Here is a 13,276-nt window from a genome sequence, read left to right as displayed (position 1 = left end):
AGCACCTTTCTACTTTGGATTTCCCATGTCCATTCAACCAGCTCCTGTCCCTTTCTACCTTCTCATCTTACCTCTGGGCAGGAGCTGCCCATGTAGTCTTGTGTATCTACTTGACCTAAGAAGCACACTCTGTATGAGTATCATTTTATGTCTTACAGTCCAGTGTAATCTTTGTCTGAAGAGTTGGCTTTGGGAATGGTTTAGTTCTGGGTTAACAGAGAGTCCAGGGGCTATGTCTTCTGAGGTTCCTCTAGTTTCAGTCAGACCATTAAGTCTGGTCTTCCTATGCGAATTTGAGTTCTGCACCACACTTTTCTCCTGCTCCATCAGGGCCTTTCTCCTGTGTTCCCTGTCAGGGTGGTGGTTGTTAATAATATCTTCCTTTTTAAAAGATCCCTCAGGATTAATAGGGTCTCCCTGAGCCTTCTGGGAAGGTCTGGGAGAAGGTTAGAATTAAAGGTTTTCTTCCTGGACCCCAGCCTTGGAGGGACAATGGCAGGGTGATGATCTTGAGGCCTGATGATCCCATCACTTCCATTTGGAGTTCCTCTAGGGCGTAGCTCTCACAGGATGTGGACTCCAAGTAGAGTGATCTGAGAATCAAGGATTGGGTCACAGACAGTGAACTATATCAGGACAGGCAGTGAAACAGACTGAAATGTGGTCAAAAGGGTTGAGGTCTCACAGGACACTCAGAAAAGGAAGTTGCACTAGTGCCTGAGGCAACAAGCCAGATTGCTGGGGAGAAGATGGTGATACTGGGGGCAGGGCCCAATGTACTATGAGTTACAGAGGGAGAGAGTTCCAGAGGACCCTAGAACCCAAGGAAGAAGCAGCCTGGGATAGAGTTTTGTCAGACCAACCTAACTTCAAAGACTGCCTATTGCACTTACCAGCTATATGGCCTCAGGCGAGTTACTCAGCTTCATAGGCTCAGTTTGATCATGCAGATAATTTCTACTTCATGGAGTTAATGGAAGAAGATATAAAAAATATGAAGTGCTTAGATGCTCCCTTAGCATAACGTGCTGTACAAATAGTTGCTCTGCTAATGATGATTTTTTTATGATGCAGCCATAGATTGAAAGGCAGTACTGAGATCAAGAGGACAGCACAGGCAGTCCCCAGGTTGTCTGACTTACGTACAACCCGTAGTTACAAACCAATTCTAGTAAAAATTCGAGGTACACAGAATGGTTGGTAATAACAAACAGGGTACTACTTGGTGACATGCAGCAAAACATTATTATCATTGTTATTACTGTATTGTTATGTTAAAGATTGTTTAGTGTATCTGAAGTGTTTCTTTAATGTTTTTTATGAATAGAAGGGTACATTATATACTATATAGTAAGACAAACATTTGACTAAGTGACCTTAGATATGAACTGTACCTAACTGTTCCAATTTATGTACAAATTCGACTTAAAGACAGATTTAGATGTAGAACTCGTTCATAATCCAGGGACTGCCTGTGTAATGATAATTAGAGTGTGGACTCTGGAGTCAGACTGTCTGGGTTCAAGTCCTAGTAGTACTATTATTCGGTAGCTCTGTGACCGCGAGCAAATACTTCTCTGTCCTTCAATTTCCTTATTTAAGAAAATGGGGATAGTAATAGTGCCCACTTCATAAACAAAACAAAAAACCATTGCTGTCAAGTCAATTCCGACTCATAACAACCTTATAGGACAGAGTAGAACTGTCCTGTAGGGTTTCCAAGAGCAGCTAGTACATTCAAACTGTCTATGTTTTGGTGCAACCAGGGCTCACCCACTTCACAGAGTTATTGAAAAGACTGAATGAGTTAATGCATGTAAAGCGTTTATAATAGTGGCTAGAATGGAGTATGTGCTCAGTAAGTGATTGTCGTTGTCACTGATGTGGATGAACTGCTCTGGGAGAGCCTGTCCTGTTAAAAGAGCATACTTGACAAAGAACATAGTACATTGGGCTCTGCCCCCAGTATCACCATCTTCTCCCTGGCAACCTGGCTTGTTGCCTCAGGCACTGGTATAACTTCCTCTTCTGAGTGTCCTGTGGGACCTCAGCCCTTCTGACCACATTTTTGTCTGTTCCACTGCCTGTCCTGATACAGTTCACTGTCTGTGACCCAGTGCTTGATTCTCTGCTCAGTCCACTTGGAGTCCATGCCCTGAACTAGTCCTACAGCCCCACCTGTCTACATTCCTGCTCTGTACTGTGGCTATGCCACCCACCCAGCACCAGATCACTTCAAGGTACAGTCCCTGGAAGCAAAGTCTTACCCCAGGTCTTGCCCAGGCTTGTTTTGGCTGTCACCCTGATACAAACAGAGTTAGGAAACACTATTCAAAGGTAGATTGGATAAGTAATGGAATTCCCTGATATGCATATTCATTCGACTAATTTACTTTAATATTGCTGTGATAAGGCCAAGAACCAGGGACTTGTACAGAAGACCTAGTGCCTGAGTGTCTGTCTTTCACTAGCAGATAATCAATAGATTTTATCATTTTGTTTTGTTTTTTAAACTCAGTCCTCTTGGCACAATTCCCCATGATTGGGTCAGCAGAACGCCCTAGCTCTTGCCTGCATGAGGTGTCCATTTCAGGCCTGATTTCCAATGTCCTGGCTAGGCCTGTAGGTTGATGCTTTTGGATGCCTGTGTAAGCCCTCCGTGATCTGGCCCCTACCTGCTTGTTGAAGTTTTTTAGATTTATAAGTTTTTACTGAAGTACAGCATATACAGAAAAATGCACAAATCATTAGTGTAAAGTTCAATGAATTGTCCCAAAATATGAGTAACCAGCATCCAGATTAAGAAACAGAATGTTACCAACATCCCCAAAAGCCCCTCTTGCCCCCGCCCCCAGTCACTCTTCTCAGCTCACACCTTGTTTTTGCCGTGTTGAGCTATTTACAGCCCCCACCCTAGATCACCATTCTCTCTCTTGACCTCTGGCCTGTGCACGTGCTGTTTTCTTGGACTGCCCACCTTCACCTACTCACTGTTCAAAACTCAGGTGTCAGCTTCCCCTGATGGGATAGGTATACTTCCTTTGTGGTTTCCTATTGTACTTTATAATTGTTTACTGGGAGCTCCCTGAGGACAGAGACTGAGTCACCAATCCCCCTGGCGCTTGGCATAAGAGCAGGTACTCCAGAAATGTTTGTTTATTGCACAGTTTGTCTAAAATATTCGAAGTCACTATTTACTTTTTTAAAAAATCTTTCCTGCCCCTGCCCCAGGCACATACCATTCCTCCTCTCTGCCATCCTAACATGCTCTTCTTGCGCCTTCTAGTCTTTTCAAAACACATTAGCCCTGAGTCTCTCGTGCGCCTCCAGACTCCCCCTTACTTTTGTTGAAACTGTTTGTGCCCCGTACACACCTGCTCCAGCATCCCACACCCAGACGTCCCACACACCAGGCTTCTGACTGTTGCAGCACAACGTTTCTGTCCTAGGCTGCAGGCCTCAGCCATCCAGTAGTTTGCAGAGAGCATTCTGAACCTGCACGGCCTGTCCTAGCCCTCCGCTGTTAATCCTGCAGGTTTTGTTTTATTCAAGAGCCAGATTTATTTTGTGCTTTGCGCATGTTTCATTACTTTGTCTTTTACTCTTCATGAGTTTTCTTTTTTCAAAAACATTGAGTTCCTTTAATATGCTTCTATTTTTTTTTTTTAAAGGGTATCATATATATTGCTAAATGGTATTCGTTCATTGAATATGCCAGACACTGTGCTAGATGCTGGAGATTGAAAATTAAGAGAAGTTATTGCCCTTGAGAAACTCAAAGACAAGTGGAGAAAGGGAGAGACATTACTGAATTATTATAAGACAGTATCAGTGTGAAGCGCATTTACACAGGGTTTAAAGAGGCTGGGCACTGGAGTCAGCTGTGTAGCTTTAGGTATATTTCTTAACATTTCTGTTTCTGTGGTTTGGTTTCTTCACCTGCAAAATGGGTATTTTAATTATATCTCAGTAAAGCTGTTACAAAAAATGAGTAGAATAACTGAGCTTTCACAAGGTTGTTGGGATATTTACTGAGGGCCTATTTTTTTTTAATAAGTTTTATTGTGCTTTAAGTGAAAGTTTACAAATCAAGTCAGTCTGTCGCATGTAAGCTTATATACACCTTACTACATACTCCCATTTACTCTCCCCCTAATGAGTCAGCCTGCTCCCTTCTTCCAGTCTCTCCTTTCGTGACCGTTTTGCCAGTTTCTAACCCTCTCTACCCTCCCATCTCCCCTCCAGACAGGAGATGCCAATACAGTCTCAAGTGTCCACCTGATACAAGTAGCTCACTCTTCATGAGCATCTCTCTCCAGCCCATTGTCCAATCCCTTCCATGTCTGATGAGTTGTCTTTGGGAATGGTTCCTGTCCTGGGCCAACAGAAGGTTTAGGGACCATGACCGCCAGGATACTTCTAGTCTCAGTCAGACCATTAAGTCTGGTCTTTTTATGAGAATTTGGGGTCTGCATCCCACTGTTCTCCTGCTCCCTCAGAAATTCTCTGTTGTGTTCCCTGTCAGGGCAGTCATCAGTTGTGGCCGGGCACCATCTAGTTCTTCTGGTCTCAGGATGATGTAAGTCTCTGGTTCATGTGGCCCTTTCTGTCTCTTGGGCTCATAGTTATCGTGTGACCTTGGTGTTCTTCATTCTCCTTTGATCCAGATGGTTTGAGACCAATTGATGCATCTTAGATGGCTGCTTGTTAGCATTTAAGACCCCAGACGCTGAGGGCCCTTTTTGAGTCAAGCACTGTTCTCAGATGCAGGGGACTCAGTACAGTGCCTGGCACCTAGTAAGTGCTTAATATATGTTGGCTATAATCACTTTTACTATCACCTCTGCTTGGGCCTCATAGAGAAGTGACATTTTAAGTGGCCACTGGAGGATGGGTGTCTACTAGCAGGACAACTTAGGCAAAGGGAATAACTTAAGAACAGACACAAGAATGAAAGGGCATGATGTTTTCAGAAATGGAATGATCCAGTGTTAGAGGACAGGATACTTGTGCGAGAGTGCTGAGAAGGAAAGCTGGAGAACTAAGACCCAGCTGGTAAACAGTATTCCAGTTTGCTGCTGGAGTTTGGACTTAATTCGATAGGTGAGGTGGAACCATCAGAAGTCTTTAAAGAGGGGTTTGTCACAATTTAAACTGTTCTAGAAGGATCCTTCTGGTGCTCCTGTGGCGGATGGGAGGGATTGAGGAGACTGTTGAGGAGGAGGAGGAGGCTGTCAAAAAGCTGGGGAGAGATGATGGAAGTAAGCACTGAGGTGACGGATGCTCCAGAGGTAGATCAGCAGGGCGCAGTGACTGGCGTAAGGCGTGTGGAAACTGGAGGGTGAAGATTAGCTGGGGCATCAGGGTGGATGTCAGTGCCACTACCGACAGAGGGAATAGCAGGAGGATTTTTCCTTCTAAAGATTTCGTCCAAGGAAGGAAGATTGTTTCTTCCTGATCCTGGGTGCCATTATTCTAAAACTCACAAGTTCATTCTATTAGGTATGAATGAGCCTCTTCTCTCGTGGGCCTTATAAACAATCGGCTGCCCCAGACAAATAATTATTGATCTTAGGCAATTAGGGTAGAAAGTAGCTGTGTTTATTTCACTCCCTGGTGTCTCCTGGGAGAGAGGTGAAAGTCATCTGTTTCAAAACACCTTTCCCACTACTGCCGTCTCTCTCTCTCTGAATGACCTGGTTCTAGTTCTAGAATTCTGTAGCTCAGCAGGGGTGTGGGGGCCTCTGCTGGTAGCCCGGCTTGGCTGGGCACGATCCTGTCCCTGCTCAGTTGTATTTATGAGTACCCTGGATACAGGACATAATGTTTGGCACTAATCAACATGGCAAGACAGTCCTACCCCATAGAATTCTGTCCTTTGTCTTTTACTTCCAGCTTCCCCCTTTCTCTACCTTTCTTCTACTTTATAAAAAAAAAAAAAAAATTTTTTTTTTTTTTTAAATCAACCACAAATTGTTCCCAGCTGGTAAGATTCTTTGGTTTGAGGAATGGAGCACTCAAAGTTCTTTTCTCCCCACTCCCTCTCCTCTGAAGTAGTCACATTTGTAACCTTCCCTTTTCTGAGGTGGCTCTTAGATGTTTCAATTATGTAGACCACTTTGGTGACTAAAAGATCCAGTGGATCTTCTCCTTTTGTTTGGAGCTGGGTTAAGGGAGGGGTAGAACTTCTTGAACTGAATGGAGTGACTAATTCCTCCTTTTGTAAAACACCAGTAAAAGGATGTCAACCCTTTTCAGTAACCAGTTGACCCAACACTATTGTGAGTGGCGGTGGGTATTGTCATTTTATGAAACATTATCATTATAAGACACCAGCTTAGGACTCTTCATTGATTGCACCCGAGTGATTTCTTGGCCACTCTTTGAATCTCCTGTTATAAAGTAGGGTTTTCTAGCCTTGGTTTTAGGGTGCCTTGTTGTCTTAAGTCATCTCAAAGGGAATAACTATTTAATTTCTTAAAAAAGAAATCAGTTTTTTTCTTATGATTAAAACAAAGCATGTTCATTATAGAAAGTTAGGAAATTCTAAAAATGAAAAATCACCCACAATCCCACCACACAGAAATAACCATTATGAATTTTGTGATGCCACCACGCCTTTTAGTTTTTTTTTTTAAATGTGTTTGTGCATTTTTTTTAAACGTATCATAGTATATATCTTTTTTATAACCTTCACTTAAAAGGATATTAGAAACAGCTTTCCATGACATTGAAAATTCTTTTATAACATCACATTTAATGATTCTACAATGGACCATTTTATATTGGGAATGAGGACTTCATTAATGAAAATTAAGACACTTTAATTTTTTTTTTAAATCATATGACCTGAAGATAGTACATAAGGAAGGGGTATTATAAAAATAGTGATAGAGTGTTATAACGTCCAAAAGATAGGTTTCACAATTCTGCTACCATAAGCCATACTTGTAGGCTTAATAAATTAAGTTAAAAAGGACATGGATGTTAATAGGCTTGATTCCTTTACTGTATTTTTATGCAGATAATGACTGCTTTCTACTTTTGTTTGCCAACCGCTCCTCCACCAAAAAAAAAAATTAGCATAATGTGCTTGCAAAAATACCTGGAGAGGGGAGGCAGTGATTGGCAAGCAAACTTAGAAGGCGTGCAAAAAAAAAAAAAAATAGGGTATACATCTTTAGGCTGAAGTTTTGTAAAGTCTTCCTGTGTCTGAAAATTTACAAGAAATATACTTGTGGTGCCTCAGATTGCTAAAGATAGATAGTTTTGACTTCCTTGGTTTCCTTTCATCAGAAATCAAGCCAAGAAGCTCTCACCCTGTGTATGTTTGCACAATGCCTTGTGCAGGAGGTGACATTTGGCAGGTGATTCTTTGAGCAGTTAGGGAAAGTTTCATGTTGATAGGGCCGTGCTGAGTCTAATCCTGATTGCTGAGGCTGGATTATTCCATACATTTATTTCTTTTTACAGGCAGTGCCTTCCTCAGTGCAATTTTTCTTGCCTTAGCAACGTACCAGTCTCTGTACCCACTCACCTTGTTTGTCCCAGGACTCCTCTATCTTCTCCAGGTAAGTACCTGCTGGTCAGAAGCCAGTGCCCAAGTGACATTTAATACATGACCTGGGTCCTACTGAGGGGCAGGAGGGGCATAGGTCAATAAAGGCAATGAGACTCGATTCCTAACACACGCCTGCATGATTCTACTTGAAAAAACAAAACTAACATTAAACAAAGTGGACCTAATGATCATGAAGTTCTAATTATGCATATCATTAACAATTTATAAATGCATTTCATTTTACACATTTGTAGTTGGGTTCTGCCAACCATCTTGCATTCTCCTTTTCTCACCTAGTGTACGTATACTTCTTTCTGAGCTCATTTCCTTACCTTTTCTTTCTAATAACATTCACTTTATAAGGTTCTTGTAGGGATTAAATGTGGGAGTGGGTGCCCGTGATGAAATACCTGGACGTGGACAAATGGTTGACATTTACTGAGAACTTATTACCTGCTATGCACTGATCTAAGTACTTTATAGACATCATCTCGTTTGAGCCTCATAAGAACTTTATGGGGTAGGCCATATTATTAACCACATTTTACTGATGAGGAAACTGGAATGTTGGGAAGTTAAGTCACTTGCCCGTTGTCACGTGTCCAGCAAGTGACAGCGCTGAGATATGAACTCAGGCAGTCTGACAAAAGAGCCTGCTCTCCTAAAAAAAAAAAAAAATTTTTTTTTTTTTCTAAGCACCTCCCTTTTCTGCTCATGTACATCTCCTCAAGAACAAATAATCATTTCCAGGCTCGACATAATCCAAATCCATTCTTAGAAGAGAAACATTTCTTGAAAGCATACCGGTGGCAGGGCCAGGATTTAAACCCAGAACGGCTGATTTCAGAGCCCTTGCTCTTAATCGCAAACACTGCTGTTAAAGCTGAGTGTATTTCTCCATTTATTGAAATTGGCTGTATGCTTGTGATTTTAAGTGATTTTTATATCATTGTGTTGATGTATGCAGTGATACATGGTTAGCTTGGTCATTCTTCTTTTTAAGGAATTTGAGATGTGCCCTACTTGTCACTAATACAAATAATGTAGAAATTAGTTTTTCTTTAAGTTATTTTCTTAAGATATGTTTCTCCAGCTGAATTATTGGGCCCAAGGGTGTGGAAGTCTTACAGTTCTTATTATGATCAGATTGTTCACCAGAAGCCTGAGCCAATTTGCAGTGCCACCATCAGCGTCTAAAGTGAATCACTTACCTCTGGTCTGCCAGCACTAGCTTTCCCAATGGGATTTATGATTGGTAATTTAATAGATATATCACTACACTATAAGCTTGTTTTGCTTTGATTTTGTTTCTAGATTCTTGTTGTGTCCATGCATTTTTTCACGTATCTGTGCTGTTCTTATTTTCTTTCATATTTCATGTTTGTGACTTATTCTTTCGAGAGTTTGAGCACTAGGGAGAATGCATACAACCAGAATTTTTGTGCAACTACTTATCAAATAAACGGTATAGAAAAATGTGTACTTATTCATATACATAGAAACCCTGGTGGCATAGTGGTTAAGTGCTATGGCTGCTAACCAAGAGGTCGGCAGTTCGAATCCGCCAGGCGCTCCCTGGAAACTACGGGGCAGTTCTGCTCTGTCCTATAGGGTCACTATGAGTCAGAATCGACTTGATGGCAGTGGGTTTTTTGGTTATTCGTATATATGAACCAACCAAACATTTAAGCATGGTTAGGCTAATTTCTAAACACAGCTTTATGTAAAGTAGCTTTTGTTAAAAGCCAAGGAAATTTCTTCCTGATAACTGTAGATAATACAGCTGAATCATGAAATCAAGCAGCTCAGCCAGTCACTTTATTCAGTCCCTCTTTCTGTCAACATTTGCTGAGCACCTACATTAGCTAGACACTATGCAAAACGGCAGATACAGAGTTTGAAGGTTGCCCAGTAGGGCAGTGCTCCAGAAGGACTGTTCTGGCAGCAACCTGTGGGGTGGACTGGAGTAAGGAGGAGCTGAAGTTGAAAAAGGTTGGACTGTTATACTAGATCAAGTCAGAAGAGTTCATTGGGGGCCCAAACCAGGCTCAGGGGAAATGGAGAGAGGAAGGGCTAGATGCAGGAGAATTCTAGGAGGTAGAATCGGCTGTGTTTGGAAGCTGTCCTTAAGTGGGGAACTGGGGAGGGAGAAGTTTGGGATGAACTTAAGGATCCCATTTAGTTATAAATCAAAATTCCAGCCCATACTATATTTCTATATTTTTATATAAGTGTATGAAATGGTCTGAAATGCAGTAGGGTCTTGTGAGTCATGGTAGGGTACTTAGAAAATCAATACAGTCACATCTAGGAAACAAACCCACCTGTTTAAGTATGAGGGAGGGAACAGGAAAGGATATCATCCTTTAGGACTGTGTCTTCAGAGACCATTAAACGGACCTTTTAGGCCCAAGTGTCACAGAGATCCATAGGCTCCAAGGAGAGAAGCTAGAACTAATGGGTGGGAGCTACAGGAAACATCACAGTTAGGGATTTTAACATATCTCTCCAAGTAAGATTGAGCAGCCAAAAAATTTAATAATAATATAGAATATTTGAACATCACAATTAACAAGCTTGATTAATGAAGGTTAGAGGCAAAGGGCTGCCTTTTTTCATATTAAACCTTATAGAACTCTGATATTTAAAACTATGTACATATATATTTTTTCCAGTCCTTGACAGGTTTATTCTATTGTCATTTTAAGAACTTTTTATTTTCAGCTAATTTTAAACTTAGAGAAAAGTTCATAAGTAGTACAAGTAGTTTTCTTACATTCTTCATCCCGCTTCCCCTAATATTGACGTCTTGCATAACCAAAGTAATCGAGACGAAAGTAGTATTATTAACTAAACTTCAGACCTTATTAGAATTTTGCCATTTTTTACACTGATGCCATTTTTTTGGTTGGTTGATTTCAGTATCCATCCAGTATCTCGGAATGCCTTTAGTTGTTATATCTCCTTAACCTGCTCCACTCTGAGACAGTTCCTCACACATCTCTTACCATTCATGACCTTGGTGCTTTTGAAGACTACTGATCAGTGCTTTTTTATTTCATAAATTGTCCTCTTTTCTTTATTATTTCCTCCCTTCTTTTGGAGTTTATTCTGTTGTTCTGTTTCTAGTATCCTTTTTTTTTTTTTTTAAATAGTATTGTGTTTTCAGTGAAGGTTTACACAACAGTTTAGGTTCCCATTCAACAATTTCTACACAAGTTGTTCAGTGACATTGGTTATATTCTTCACAATGTGTGAACATTATCATTATTTCCATTCTGGCTGGTCTGTTTCCATTAACCTAGTTTTCTTGTCTCCTCATGTTCTCATCTTTGTTTTTAAAGTAATTGTCGACCGTTTGGTTTTATATAGGTCGTTTTTAAAGGAAGCACAATATTTATGGGTGATGTTTATTATTTTTTGATCCAATTTGTAATTTAGAGTCAAGGTGACCTTAGGAGTTAGTTTTGGTTCAGTGTTTGAAGAGCATCTCAGGGCAATAGTCTCAGGAAGTCCTCTAGTAAGTCTGCCTTTTTTTTTTTTTTGGTTAAGGAATTTGAGGTTCTGTTCCAGACTCCCAATTCTGTCAGGATTCATCTATTGTGGACCTGATTAGAATGGTCAGTAGTGGTAGCCGGGTGCCATCTAGTTTTTGTGGTCTCAGGGTTGATGGTTCATGTAGACTATTTGTCCTATAGACTAGTTTCTTCTTTGAGTCTTTGGTTTCCTTCTTTCTCTTTTGCTCCAGATGAGTAGAGATCAATAGTCGTATCTTAGGTGGCTGCTCGCAAGCTTTTAAGACCCCAGACGCTATTCACCAAACTAGGGTGTAGAACATAACTTTATGAACTTTATTATGCCAATTGATTGAGATGTCCCACAAGACTTTGGAACTAAACCTTCAAACCCAGAACCCAACCCCGTGAGGTGTTTGGTTATGTCTAAGAAGTATCTGTAACTGTGCCCTCAAGTGCTTTATTATATATCTATGAATATATGTGCATACAGTCACATAGTTGCATATACGTACACATACACCTGTATATACAAACATATACACATACCTATACACATATATCCCTACGTACGTGCACATATACCACACATAAGTTTTTTGGTTGTTTCAAAACTATATATGCCATAGCAATTACCAACAGGTTCTTTTTTCTTGTGTAGTTTTTAGTGACATAGTTTACCTATGTCAGGCCGTGTGCACTTCACCCTTATTTGGCATTATACCTTTCCCGTCACAAAAAATAACAAGTGTTTACTATATAGAGGGTGAATCCATCTCTCTCCTGCCCTCCATCCCTGGTAACCATGAATGAACATAATTTTCTGTATATTTAGTTGTTCACGGCATTTCATAAAAGTGAGAACACAAAATATTTGTTTTTTTTGTAATTGATTTATTTCACTCAGATAGTGTCCTCCAAGTTCATCCATGTTCCCAGATGCTTTGGGAACTCATTTTCCTTTATTACTGAGTAGTATTCCATTGCATGTGTGTACCACATTTTACTTATCCATTCTTCTGTTGATGGGCACTTAGATTGTTGCCATCTTTTTGCTATTGTGAATAGTGCTGCAATGAACATAGGTGTGCACATGTCTGTTCATGTCAATTCTTTTAGATCACTAGGATATATACGTAGGAGTGGAATTGCTGGGTCATACAGCAGCGCTAGCTCTAGTATTTTGAGGAACCACCAGACTGTTTTCCACAACAGCTGTACCATTTTGCATTCCCACCAGCAATGGATGAGGGTCCCAGTTCTTCCACATCCCCTTTCATACTTGTCATTTTCAAGTTTTTTTTTTTTAAAATCTTGGCCATCCTAGTGGGAGTGAAATGGTATGTCCTTATGGTTTTGATTTGTATTTCTCTGATGGTTAATGATGTTCAGCATCTGTTCATACACCTGTTGGCTCTTTACGGTAACTCATTGCTGTGAAGTCGATGCTAACTCGTAGTGACCCTATAGGACAGAGTAGAACTTCCCCATAGGGTTTCCAAGGAGTGGCTGGTGGATTCAAACTGCTGAATTTTTAGGTAGCAGCTGAACTCTTAACCACTGCACCACCAGGATTTTCTTTTTTTTTCCTAAATTTTTATTGTGCTCTAAGTGAAAGTTTGCAAATCAAGCCAATCTCTCACACAAAAACTTATATATACCTTGCTACATACTCCCAGTTGTTTTCCCCCTAATGAGACAGCCCACTCCCTCCCTCCACTCTCTCTTTTTGTGTCTATTCCGCCAGCTTCTAACCCCCTCCGCCCTCTCATCTCCCCTCCAGACAGGAGATGGCCAACATAGTCTCAAGTGTCCACCCTATCCAAGAAGCTCACTCCTCACCAGCATCCCTCTCCAACCCATTGTCCAGTCCAGTCCCTGTCTGAACAGTTGGCTTTGGGAATGGTTCCTGTCCTGGGCCAACAGAAGACCTGGGGGCCATGACCACCGGGGTCCTTCTAGTCTCAGTCAGACCATGAAGTCTGGTACCACCAGGATTTTCAATTCTATTCCATTGGTCTGTGTGTCTACCATTAAACCAGGACCAAACTGTTTTGATTATGTAGCTGCGTAATATGTTTTGAAGTCAGGAAGTGTGAGGCCTCCTACTTGGTTCTCCTTCTTCAGAATTGTTTTGGTTATTCGAAGTCTTTCCGTGTAAAACTGAGGATTTGTTTTTCTCTTTGTTATATCTTAAGAC

General features: G+C 41.0%; 1 protein-coding gene across 2 annotated transcripts in view; it reads left to right on the top strand.

Annotated features, from left to right (window-relative positions):
• Positions 1-13,276, top strand: part of PIGU (phosphatidylinositol glycan anchor biosynthesis class U) — a 116,183-nt gene that overhangs the window by 69,533 nt on the left and 33,374 nt on the right. For both annotated transcript variants that reach the window (XM_023550163.2, XM_003411669.4), the window contains exon 7: positions 7,474-7,571. In XM_023550163.2, the coding sequence (XP_023405931.1) occupies positions 7,474-7,571 (98 nt within the window). The remainder of the gene's footprint in view (positions 1-7,473; positions 7,572-13,276) is intronic.

This window comes from Loxodonta africana, chromosome 24, assembly GCF_030014295.1.
Source record: "Loxodonta africana isolate mLoxAfr1 chromosome 24, mLoxAfr1.hap2, whole genome shotgun sequence".
Taxonomy (NCBI): domain Eukaryota; kingdom Metazoa; phylum Chordata; class Mammalia; order Proboscidea; family Elephantidae; genus Loxodonta; species Loxodonta africana.
The sequence above is the reverse complement of the archived record's forward strand: the minus strand, read 5'-3'. Positions and strand labels throughout refer to the sequence as shown.